This window comes from Pungitius pungitius, chromosome 3 (genome assembly GCF_949316345.1).
Source record: "Pungitius pungitius chromosome 3, fPunPun2.1, whole genome shotgun sequence".
NCBI lineage: Eukaryota > Metazoa > Chordata > Actinopteri > Perciformes > Gasterosteidae > Pungitius > Pungitius pungitius.
This window is the reverse complement of record NC_084902.1, coordinates 25,277,535-25,290,457: the sequence shown is the minus strand read 5'-3', so window position 1 is coordinate 25,290,457 and position 12,923 is coordinate 25,277,535. Positions and strand designations below refer to the sequence as shown.

The 12,923-nt window shown below is 46.5% G+C and overlaps 1 protein-coding gene across 1 annotated transcript; it reads left to right on the top strand.

Moving 5' to 3' along the window:
• On the top strand, positions 1 to 4,045 carry LOC119213003 (uncharacterized). The gene is made up of 6 exons (XM_037463976.2): positions 1 to 779; positions 1,101 to 1,205; positions 1,406 to 1,536; positions 1,701 to 1,862; positions 2,415 to 2,641; positions 3,324 to 4,045. The coding sequence occupies exons 1-6, from the start codon at positions 713 to 715 to the stop codon at positions 3,424 to 3,426; spliced, it is 795 nt and encodes a 264-aa protein (XP_037319873.2). The 5' UTR covers positions 1 to 712; the 3' UTR covers positions 3,427 to 4,045.
• Positions 4,046 to 12,923: the final 8,878 nt, after the last annotated feature.

Sequence of the window (12,923 nt, the reverse complement as noted above, 5' to 3'; positions counted from 1 at the left end):
GCCAAACTGAATGTTTTTTTTTATTAAAAAAGCTGCTTAGGGCTTGATAAATTCACAACCCATAGACTATATGGCAGCAGGAAAATCAACCTCACACGACTTGACCTTGTCTTGGTAAACAAAGAAAGAAAAGTGCATAGTACATTAGTTACTAATAGTTTCTGATCATGTACACGCTTGATCTGTATGACAAATCCTCCATCCACGTCCATCCACGTCAGGCGAAAGCTTTGATTAAACACGTTTTTACTTTATAAAGTGTGTTGCCCACGCGTGCACGCGCTTGCGTCGTCACGTCACCACTCCTCCCCCTCCGTTGCCATTGGATGCCTGTTCGACACCCGCAGTGACGTTAACCAATCAGGTCCCCTCGAGCAGCCAAAACCACGCCTGCGCGGCAACTAGTGTCGCGCGCCTCATCAGCATTATATTGGCGGTGGACCAGACAAAAGTTTCAGTATCATTTCGCCTCTGCTACCTTTTTTGTTGTTGCTGTGGTTATTTAATTAAGTTAGCAATTTGGTCTTTTTTAGTGTGGCGTCTAAGTGAGGTCAAAGGAGGCACTGGAGCTGCAGGAGTCCGCCAGCGGAAGCCAGGTTTCGTTAGTCGACGTTACTCTCGGGGCACCCCGTGGGGTTTAAAGTTCAGCTAACAGTAGCGTCTGTGGCTACTAGCGGGCAGTTAGCACCGCGTCTCGAGACATTCGCTCACAATGGCAGCTGTGTGTCCGCCACGACGTGCCTTGATGGAGATACCTGCTCCTCAGCCCAAGATTGCAGGTAAGACCGAGAGTCCCGACGTCTTTTCAAGTGTGACGCTGCGAAAACCGCTGTAAACTTTTATTCCCCTGAGCGGGACGCGCCACTTTGCCCCCATCGTGCTGCTAATCTCATCACCGGCTCGCGCCCACGGGATAAACACTCCCTCAGCCGATGTGTGCAAACAACATTTAACTACTTAAACTTTGTATGACAGTATACTTCGTAAATATGTCTCCAGTGAGTCCGAAAGTTGCGCTTCAGGCAGTTTTTTTGTTGTTGGAAAAACTATCGATGGGAATATTAACAGCAACCCGTTTGTTTGATGACTTTGTTTCACAGCTCGAATGAGGAGGTCCTATCTAGAAATCCTGAGTGCTCGTTTGGCTCCATCGCCGCTTCCAAGCGGGAGAAACGCGGTTACCAACACAAAGCGTGGGCCCTCACGTAAGTACGAGCCGAGCCCCCACCAGACTAACAAGTGAAAGCTAAGCGGTCAATGACATTAAAAAGTAATCTGCTTCCTCCCTGGAAAAAAAAAACGCGCCTGATGAACGGTCCTTCTTAATGTTAGTTGCTGATTAATTTGAATTCCTGCCTCTTTTTTTTTTTGTCCGTGTTGTAATCCTAAACCCTTTCTTCTGCAGTGGACTTGTCTATTGGTGGGGTGTGGAGTGGGAGGATGGAGCAGCAATGCGAGAAGATGGACGAGCACCAGGCTCCTCTCTACAAACAGCAGCTCGTGCAGCTCATCAGATCCCTCATCTTAGTTGAGCAGGTATTCATCCCGATGGCCGATTCACATGAGCACAGTGATGAGATGTTTGTTTTTTCATTGCAAGCTGAATTTTAGCAGAGATTTGGGCTGTGTTTTTACCCAAATCTGAGCCTTCACTACATGCAATGTAATCCTAAATATGGATTTGTTGCTCTGCGTGCTAGAGCCAGGAGCCCAGGATCCCGACGTCGGACCTGAAGTATCTCCAGGAAGATCTGCAACTAAAGAAAGCCAACGTTTTCCGGTCCATACCGTACTCGCGCCTCGGCTCCAACAGAGACGCTCACTGCTACAGAAAAGCATATCCTCACCTGGTGGCGTTCAAAGTGAGTATCAGTGGATATACATTATTGTGCTTTATTTATTTATTTATACAAAAAAGGCAAAGCCACCCTTTCCTTGTTGAGGAATTGGCTGCACTGGTTCCATGAAGAGAGAACTTTTCAATCGTTACTAAGCATGAGAATTACTGAATTAACACCCGGACTGTATTTTTTTTCTCAGTAAAAGTTTGATTTATCTCAGACCCGGAAATACCAAAGATAATTTAGACTCCTCTAAAAGCGGACCACTGTTAGTCATATGTCCCTGTTGGCTATGAGGTGTGGACTGAGTGGGTGCAAGTGTCCGTAGAATAGTTCGGTAAAGTTGGCAAGATATTCACATACTCAGACTTTTTACTCAGCAAGTTGATTAAACACGAACGACACCTCTGTGACCGAAGTGATGTTAACAACCAGCTGCAAGGATCTTAAGTCATAATTTTGACTTTCTGTCCTTGTTGTTTTGTTTGTGGCGGAAATGGGCTTCCATACTGTGGGGTTTGGTGTCATTGTGTAATCCTCAACTATTGCCTCATCCTCCACTCTCCCCTTTAGGTTTCCTGTCAGGAGTGGGGACAGGTTCTCCTGAGGAACAAAGAGTGGGAATCAGTGTTGGAGCACACGTTGATGGCGTGGCGCTACACCAGCGAGCTGCCGCAGTGGGATACGGCGAACCACAACGCTCTCCGACAACAGTGTTACGACATTTTGGCAGCCAACGGCCTCGCTGCTCTCCAGCACCACCAGCCGGGACCCGACAGAGGACGCGAGCTGCTCAGAAGGTACGTGAACAAGCGGTACATGTATGAACGTGATGGATAGGGGCACGTGGTGGAAACACTGTAAACATTTTTAGGGTGAACCAGATTCTTAGAGTGCCTGTTCACCCATAAGGTCACACTTTTTAATTTATTTTGAGGAATGATCCTCCAACAAGGTCAGCTCACTGGGGAATCTGAGCTTCCCCAGATCTCCCTACAGCCCATTTTGCTGGCTTTTAAAAAAAAAAAAATCCCGCTCAGTTTGCTGGCATGATGGCAGCCGATTTACGACTTAAATGTCCAGCTGACATGCCACGAAGGCGTCCTACTGGTGACCAGTATGACCGTTTTTTGAATGTAAGTGCTCACTTTTTTTACCTGAGCTCTCACTGTGGTTCATAACATGTTTGATTATTTTGCTCATCAGCCATTTAACTACTGCAGCAGCTAAAGTGAGATTCAGAAAACATCTTTCTTTCATTCTGAGGTGAAGATGAAGTAAAGTTTCCAGCTAATCATTTGCTTTCTTGTCTATTACCTAGACTTTAGATGACCTATTAAGCAAAGATGTTGTCATACACATAGTTGACCTAACTAACTGCTCAGTGTTGTTATCTTCAGGTTTTGGTGAGCTTGTGCATTGGATTGAGAAGGTATCCAGGTCCAACATGTCTGACGATTGGCTTGTTTTTTCTGTCTCTAGGTTGAAGATGGCTCAGTCGCACAGCCAGTCAATCGTGCCCTGTATTGAGGCGCTGCAGAGGATTATGGGATGTGACGCCCTCTTCTCTATGGACACCAAATAAGACGAGACACTGTCCAACCCACTGGCTACACCCCAGTGAAAAGTGCTTTGTAGCTGCCCTAAATTATTTTTCTATGTGGTACAGGGCTCAAAATCATTCCTGCAGTATTTGTAGTGTTTGTTTGGGGGAGAACCACTACAATATTTGTCAAAAGGGCAGAAGCTGACAATGTGAAGGTTTTTAAATGGTGGACAATGCAACCCCATAACTTAATGCTTTTTCTGTCATCTAGAAACTATTTGTGACATGGCACACCGCAAAATGTATTTATTGTTGGTTAATGTTGTGTTGTTGCCTCGCAAAAGGAATCAGTTGGTGCTGCCAACAATGTATTTAAAATGTTTGTATATTTTTAAAACCTTTTGTAAAAAATAACTTTTGCATTGACAAACAAAATGTTGAAAGTAAGAAATGGCCTTGTGGTTTGTGTGTGTGTGTGTGTGTGTGTGTGTGTATATTACCGTGGAGACAATACTTGAAACTGGCTTCTGCAACTACAGTGATTTTATGTTTCTTTCTAGAAAACAGTCTGCATCTGATTGCACTCTTGCCATTTGTCCTGAAAACTTGAACATTTTTGATAAAAGATCTTAATTCCAATAAAGTGATTACTTTAATATTTCAAGGCTTCCTTTTGATGTTTTATTAAATCAATGTAAACTATGGTCTCTTGAGCTGATCCAGAACTACTGTACTGGAAGAAAGCACAATATTTAGAAGAACAGAAGTGTGTATTTATTTTATGGGATTTAAAGCACCACTAGTAGCTTTGTCCCTTTAACATGTGTGCTGTGGTTTTGTCTGACGTGAGTGAGCGAGCTTCACTGGATTCTGCACTCCTCCGATGTGCACTTGTTGTAGATAATGTGATTTATTGCTCATTGATCATTTGTCCCTTCTGGGAATGTTGTTCTGCGGAGTTACCAATCTACACCGCTAGGTGGAGCCCACATTGCACCATTTCCCACTTGTGGCTTATTGGGGGAGGAATGTATATGCCAGTGTAGAAACAGCTGTTGCCATGGCAATGTGTAGAGCAAATATTAAATCATTTTTTAATGCTATATATGATTGGAGTTAAAAATGGAAGGGTAATAGAATGACTCTTTTGGATGACATGCTGTTGAAAATAATTAGCAGGAATATTTTCTACAGTGACATTATGGTCCCATCTATGCTGCACACTTTTTATTTTAAGGTCTTTAGCTGTCAGGGCACTTTCTAAACTTTGAAGAGGTTGTATAAGCTGTAAGTTCATGTCTTGTCTCAAGGGTATTACAGCGGTACGTTATTAATACATCTATGGCAATTATGTTAATGAGGCCCACCCACTCAGATATAGTGTAAATTTATAATCTGTATTTTGCCTTTGCTTAGCCCACACATATCAGCCTCCATCAGTGAGCTGCTCCCTAGAATAAATCTCTCTGTTTAGTTGCCTCTAATTAGAGTAAATAATGTAAAGGTAAATAAATCCATTGTGTTTGTCAAAGCAATCACTGAAAGTTGTCTCTCATCACCTGCTTCTAGAGGGAAACCCATTATAGCAACATCAAAGAAATGATTTCGCTGATCACATCAGAATTACGTCCGCATCTTGAGCCGTTCTCTCTTAATCCTTGAGTCATGTAGCAGAACCAGAGAACCAAGTCTTCCACACGTGGCGCAAAGGCCCGCCGGGGTCTCACCTGGGTTTAGTCCCTTCCTACCTCGAGCTTCCCGTTCCAGTGTACGGCGCCGCCCTTCAGGGGCCCCGCTGACAGCGACATAACAAAAAGCAAAAACATGATGAGAACAATCAATGCGTTACTGCTCCCACGAGCCAGCAGCAATAGCTCCTGATTCATGATCTGATGCTCCCGACGTGTGGGCTCACTGGAGGTTAGCCCAGGGAAGAACAAACACATTTTATCTTGTCACGATGCACTCATATATTCATGTTATTCTTATCGTATTTTACAGGCCAAAAAAGCCTCAAAGCCTTGTTAACCATGTTGTTTGTGTGCTCTAACTCAACCAACCTTTCACTCTGGATGTGTCAGACGAGGGAACGGATCAAAATGATGGCAGGTAAAGATTTTGGAGGGCACCGGCCAATGATGTCGTCCTTCCCTCTCGGTGTGTCGTGGAGGACCATTGCAACGTGTGTGTTTCATTTCATGGCATAACATGGGATGACTTCACAGGTTGACAGACACCATACGAGGTGACTGACTTAGATTCAGAGAAGCCTTTGTTGCCCCATTGTGTTTACAGGGGCAGCACTTGTGTGTGTGTGTGTGTGTGTACCTTCTTAGGGCAGAATGCGAGCCTCACATTTGGTGCTTTTGAATTCATCTCCAGCCATCTGATAAGTGGCAGATTTACACACCTCGGTTGCCAGGTGAGTGTAATTGAAGCTAATTAGCTAGCTTGAGGAGAGACAACCCGGCGCTGCTGAGGACCGTGGTTCTAAAAAAAAAGCGTCCGTGAGTGTTGGAACATGTCTCGGGATAGTCTTGCATGGCTTAATTCCTCTTGTAGACATCTGCACGGGCATTCGGGAACATCTGTTCGCCGCGGCAAAACCCGAGCCGAAAGAGAGCGGCGGAGAGAGCCTTCCGATACGGCGCGGGTGGAATTACAATGATGGGGGTGGAGGACACTGATAAGAACAGCCAGGACACAACTTGCAGGAGATGACCTTTGCAGGGTTTTTCTTTTTCTTTTTTTGTTGTTGCCATTGTGTCTTCTAGTAGTGGACTCCTTCCACATAGCAGCCAGGGGCTTTGGTTCAAATGGGCAGAGCTCACTTGGATATTCTGCGTACACAAGAAGTGTTCATCATTTTCACATCTGTCCCCCGTCCACCCCCCCCCTTTCCCCTCCAGATACAGCTATCACCTCGGAGGGAAATGACACTGATTGTCGTAATTAGATTGAAATAGGATCGCTCCCTTTGATGGGTGAATATTCATGGGCCTTGTTTAAAGCTGCAGGGCTGTGGATTACACGGGGGACGCTTGTTGCTCAGAACTTCATTAAAACAGTGCGTGCGCTTGTTTGTTATTATTATTATGTCTCCTGGGTCTAAACGTGTTGATATACCTTTTTTCCCCCCACGTCATAGCAGATAAACCGCAAGGTTTCCCGCTGCTCCTTCCCGCTTCCAGTGTTTGTGCTAAGCCAATCAGCCGCTAGTTCCTGTCCACACACTGACGTGAGGGGTGACAGTCTTTGAGTCTGCTCATGACGAGAAAAAAAATAGGTGCCGCCTATGGAATGCCGTTTTAGTCAAAATTAAATAAATGAACAAATACACGGTAATGCATAATGACACTGTATTTCATAATAAATAAATGAATAAATACACGGTAATGCATAATGACACTGCATTTCATAATAAATAAATGAATAAATACACGGTAATGCATAATGACACTGCATTTCATAATAAATAAATGAATAAAAACACGGTAATGCATAATGACACTGCATTTCATAATAAATAAATGAATAAAAACACGGTAATGCATAATGGCACGGTAATGCATAATGACACAGTATTTCATTTCACGTTCTTATATGCAAATCAGGGGGCGTGGCTATCTATCACATTCAGAACAGACAACGGAGACGTGTGCAAAAAGGGCTGGCTAAGGCAGTGTTTCTCAACTGGTGGGCCGTTTGTCTAGAGCTGCCGAAGTCGGAACCGAAAGCCCTAGTACTTCCAGAAAACCCTCAATATGTGTCAAAATAGTATCTGCAGATAACCCATGTTGATCGATTTGATCCGCTAATGCTAGCATGCTATCTCGGAGCCCACCGATGTCTTCCATTATGTCAACAGTCTCACGTCCCTTAGCCCAGTGGTTCTCAACTTGTCTGGCTCCGGGACCCACCTTTACCCCTTAATGACAAGAGGCGACCCAATTCGATCGGGGGGGGGGGGGGTGCTTCCGCGTTCGCTAGCGGTGTCGACGGCACACGGCTCTGTCGTCTGTTCTGAATGTGATAGATAGCCACGCCCCCTGATTTGCATATAAGAACGTGAAATTAAATACTGTGTCATTATGCATTACCGTGCCATTATGCATTACCGTGTTTTTATTCATTTATTTATTATGAAATGCAGTGTCATTATGCATTACCGTGTATTTGTTCATTTATTTAATTTTGACTAAAACGGCATTCCATAGCCGCCCCCCAAAATGTAAAATCCGTAGCGGAATTATGGACGATATCTTGACTGTCAACTTCACATTCAAATAGTCACTTTCAGATGTCTCCTCCTGGGATTGAGGTGTGCAGTGAGCGTGCATACGAATGTAATCAGAGGCCTCCCCGTCTGCTGCACTTCAAACGGCCGTTTTTAAACCATTCGTTTCTTCTTTTTTTTTTTTTTTTTACATTTCTTCAACCATTTTGTCAATTCCTCTTTGAGATTTGTCTTTGGTGTCAGCGTGGATAAAACATTCCATTTGTACTCTTTAACAGCGGATACATCCGGCGAGCGGGCCCGGTAATTTTCGGTTCGAGAGCAGTTGATTTCTTTCATCGAGAGCAAAGCAATTTTTTCTGGTGGCAAAAGTTCAAGAGAAATAAAAGAGCTCCATCAAATCCTGATAAGTAGTACAGTTGGAAATCGAAATGCACGCGGACTTGCTCGTTTAGATGAAGTGATCCGTCCGTATTTAACCGCACGGTGGGGAGAGATGGAGATTATTACATAACAAAGGTCACAGGTCATATTTGATGGCAGGGTCTGCACTTTTATCTACAGAGCAATCTCTCCTGAATATTAGTTTTGTAGAGACCATGAGTCCGGTATTTCCGTGACGCTTACACTGGAACAAGCATTGATTTTTATCATGTTTTCCCAAAGAAAAGAAATATTTAACTAAAATCTCTCTTGAAATGTCAGCTTTTATTTAGTTTGATTATGTTGCACCAACAGTTCAAGACCCCAGTTTCAAATCTAGTCCAATATCTAAACTTAACCTTCAGGCACGTGTTAAAACTTTTAAAATAGCTGACGTTTGAGGGCAAGTTGAGGGACGGACGTACAATTTATGTCGAAATACAGCTGCAACAAGACAAGTTTCTTTCATCATTTGGCCCTATTACTGTATTCATTTGACCAAGTTAATACGTGGAAGGATGGATCGCGTGGAGCCATTGCTGAGTCCAATTCTCAGCTGAGACGTCGTAAAGTTTTATTTTTAAGAGCAAGAGATAAATGACCACGTGATGGCGCCGTCCCAACAAATCGCACCGAGCTGTTTCCGATGAACTGCTTGGCTCCATCCAGTCTCTCCCCTGCAGATGAAATGCGGGTTGAATCGGGGCGCCCCCCCAGGTCATCGGGAGCAGATGCTCATGAATAAAGACGATGTTAAATATGCGTGAAGTTATTAATTACAAGCCCTGTGTGTTTACAAGGTGCTGCCGTTTTCTGGCTTTTGCTCGTCGGGCAAGTCTGTCGACAATTTTCTCCTTCTCTTTCGCTTGTCTGCGCTCGCTCGCTTCCCGCCTCCCCCCCCCCCCCCCCCCGCTGACAGCCCCCACGAGGGCAAATGTCTCTGATGCAAAACAGTGACAAGCCCTCCGATGTTTTCTTCGGCACTCGATTATTGCTCCGATTCAGATTTGATTATGTATTACACGGCCTCGCTCATCGAGGAGCGTTTGTTTTGTGCCCGGGAGACAAAATGATGAAAGTTGAGAATGCAAATGCGCCGTGGCACGTAAAAACATAAATGAATCAAAGGGCTGGTTTTCGGTCGAGCTTTTATCTGCAACCACCGGCACAAATACATTTGGTAAAGCCAACCGATCTACATTCAAATGCTGCATCTTGCTGCTTTTGTAACGCCGGCCACAAGTGTTTAAATAGAACTTAGTAGTCAGGTGGGTGCAGAGGTCATCTTCACCATGTGGCTTTAGTCTCAAGCTCACATCAATCACGCTTTAACTGCGGCTGTAATATCCGTGGGGCGACGTTGCAGCGCACGTTATTCAGACTTTTCTTTTACTGATGCACTGAAGACAGTTTCCTTTCATATATAACATGTGGGAGGCAGAGGTGCCCACAGAGATTGCAGAAGTAACCGTCTCGCATCACTCAGTCTCATTAGAACGGAGTTCGCAGACCACGTTTCAAGATTATTGCTTGGAAGATTATGCAGCTGTATTTGAATCTCATCCAGGGGGAGAATGAAAACCCACATTTCAGCAAATTAGGTGTCTGTGCGTGGCTTTAGAACTGATTTAGTTGACATGGCCCCCGTTGGTACGGCTCCGAATGGGTCTTGGTGTCAGAAAGCACTTGACTTGAGAGAAAGTCCGCTGGCGCTCCGTTGACAGGAAATGACCACGTGTCACATTTGAAATTCCGCCTCCGAGGTTGCTCCCTAATTGCCTCTTTTTAAAGCCAAGTATAGTGTTTTTAAATGAGAAAGGCTTGGTCTCAAAGCTCCTTTTTAGGGCAAACAGTGAGCGCCGGACGAGGAACAATATTCAAGAACACATCAAAAGCACTTGCTGCCGCCTCCCTTTAAACGCACCTGATTACCCAGAAGATTGCTCTAACTGCGGGAGGCCGACAGGCGAGCTCCTGCACGCAAGAGAGAGAGAGAGAGAGTGAAAGGTGACAGCATAATGGCGGACGGCGGGGTCCTTAAAATGACAGGCGAGCCGCTGACCAGGACCCCGAGTGGGCGGCCTTAGCGGCATCTGATCCGGTGGCGGGCCTCCGAAAGCGGCGCCTGTCTTCTCTTCTGGCATCTGGCCGCGTCCAGGCAGCGTCCAGGCAGGCAGAAGATTCTCCTCCTAACTCGCCCGCGTGGCCAGATGCCTTCGGCGGAGACGCCCGCCCTGTGTTGACAAGGTGTCGGGCGAGGTCAAATGTCAGTGCTGATTAGAGTGATTTGAGCTGGTTTTAGCACAGTGAATCAAAATGAAAGATTCTCGGATCGATTCTCGAAAAAACGCTGACTCAGGCCATGCACATCACAGACTGCTCCAATGATACGGATTGGGATGGAGCGCTCGCCGTCACTCTTGGTCGGCGGCGGAGACGGGCCCTGTTTTTAGATCAAAAGGCGAGGTGACGGGCGCAAAAAGATCTGGAGCAGAGCTAAAGGATCAGAAAGTGAACACAGAGCAGCAGCAGCAGCACACGTAAGTGGAGAGATGTCAAGCTCTGAATATTACACAGCGAGCCGAGTGAAAAGATGATTACGGGCAATTATGCAGGTCGGCGGATGCCCTCCAAGGGGAGACCTTCCGCATTTCAGGGGTGAAATGGAATGGCCACACACATACTGCAGGTTTGGGTTTGCTGTGCTCGTGGCCACTATCGTATGCCACATTCACTCGCTGGGGAGGCATGTGTGTGATATTCTGATCAAAGAGCACCTAGAAAACAGCCTGATTTTCAAACAAAGACACCAGCACTTATAAAGTATTAACTGGATGGTATTCATCCATTAGGAATAAAATATTAAACACAGCCGTCTTCATATCACAGATATTTCCGTTTGCTTTTTGGAGAAAAACGTTATCTTTCAGCGTCACCTCTTTTACAACCTCACCTGGAGAATTCATGTCAACCGCTCCTTCAAATCGGGAGCACAAACCAGCTATTCATCACCGAAAACCACCAAACAAAAGATCCCCATCCGCCGCGTTTCTCTCGCTCCTGGCTGCACCTTTTATGTCTTCAAAACGGATTGTGTGTCGCAGCCCTCCTTCCTTCCCAGACAGGAAGTCATTACATCGGCTCTCACCCCATCACAGATGGCCATTTAACACATCGCTGGCAACCGCAAATGGAGCAGGAGTAGCAGCCGCTTGGCTGGACGCGGACGACTTTGCCCGAATGTTTATCCCTCGCTCACCCGCTGTGCCGGGATGGGAGGAGCGGCGCCATTGTTGCTTTATTTATCGATTCATTCCCGGTGGGTTTTTGTCACAGCGAGGCCGACACTTTTCACGACCTTTTATTCCCTCCCTACCTCGCCGAGCAAACGCGCTTTAGTGGGCCTTTGAAAGAACCCGCCGTTGCTTGGATAGGAACTTCTCCGTTTGTCCCTTTTCTGTTTTCTATCTTTTCCTTCAAGGAGCAGGGAAAATAACTGCCGCCCGGCAGGCCCGCTTTCTCAAATCTCCTTTTGCTGGCCTATCGGAATTTGTAATAGCCATATTTGCTCTGTCAAGCTGCCTTAGCCTTCGGTGCGTTCCCGGCTCCAATGGTGATAAAACAACAAGAGCCGACTTGACAAGTTAAAAATGAGAACGCTATTGTGGCCCGACACCCGGGAGACAGCCGTCCACTGCGCCGCTTCCTCCCTCCCTCCCTCCCTCTCGCGCAGTTCTGTTTGTACTTGTTCTCTGGAAAGGCCCCGCTTGTTATCGACTATCTACACCGAGTAAAATATTAACGAAGGTACCTCTTGAGGATGTTTGCGAGTGCTGGGAGATACGACCGCAGCCAACGGGGGAAGTGTGTACGCGAGGCCTCCTCATTAGTCCCGTCCTGTTATTCCAGCACTTTGGATCGCACGCAGCCACATTCGCAATCTGTCGACTCGCGTGTCAGCGGCGAGGTGTTCAAAACAAACATGGAGGAACAATCTCGATGTGTGCTTTTGTGCGTCTGTTCAGCTGTGCGCGTATGATGGACCCGAGCAAGCTCACGCGGGAGTGGGGAGCGGAGAGAGGGGGCCGGGGGTGGGGGGTGGGGGGGTCGATGTTGAAGTGCTGGCAAGGTCGGGTGCCTAAATCACGGCTCCGAGTGGACCCTCGGCGTGCCGATTGGCCGTCACAGCCGCAGATGGAGGACAGCGCCCACAGGAAAAGGACAAAGTGTCTGATAAGCGCACGGCGAGGTGCAGGGCTTCTGCTGGCAGACAGGCTCTCTCTCTCTCTCTCTCTCTCTCAAGAGGAGGGGGGGAGAAGATGGGAAGAGGGAGGGAAAGTGAGTCAAGGGGGAACAGGCAACAGATGAATCTCCATCTGTGCTCAGAGGCAAGTAGGGACGGCAGAGAGAAAACAAGCCAAACAAACACCGAGGTGCGGCTCTGGTCTCGCGCCTCCTGGGGGCTTACTTCTCCGCGCGGACCCCCGGTTGCATTCTGATATTTCCCCTCGCCACAGAGAAGGGGACAGCGGGCTCCAATGCAATAACAAGCCGGGATGATTCGCATCAATCGGCTCCTTTCAGAGAGGGAGAGCGATGTCCGATGGTACATGGCGCGACAACAAACCGCTGAATAAGCAGATTGCACTCTTATCAAATGAAGGAATGTGGTGTGTGTCTGTGTGTGTGTGTGTGTGTGAGTGTGGTAGATTAATAGCATGTCATTAACAAAACGTCATAGTGTCTCGTCATTTACACACAAGACCCAAGATACAAATACCTCCCCAGATCGGCTGTTATTCCCACAACCTGTTTTGGGTTAACTGGCTTTTCCTGCTAAGTGCGAGCTGTGTGAAGTTGGCTCTTACAAGAAGGG

Bases quoted from the DNA above. Each gene is read 5' to 3' on its own strand.
- LOC119213003 (XM_037463976.2), top strand. From the start codon at position 713: ATGGCAGCTGTGTGTCCGCCACGACGTGCCTTGATGGAGATACCTGCT. The intron at 1,206-1,405 runs GTAAGTACGAGC...TTTCTTCTGCAG, and splicing joins CACAAAGCGTGGGCCCTCAC to TGGACTTGTCTATTGGTGGG. The intron at 2,642-3,323 runs GTACGTGAACAA...TTCTGTCTCTAG, and splicing joins GGACGCGAGCTGCTCAGAAG to GTTGAAGATGGCTCAGTCGC.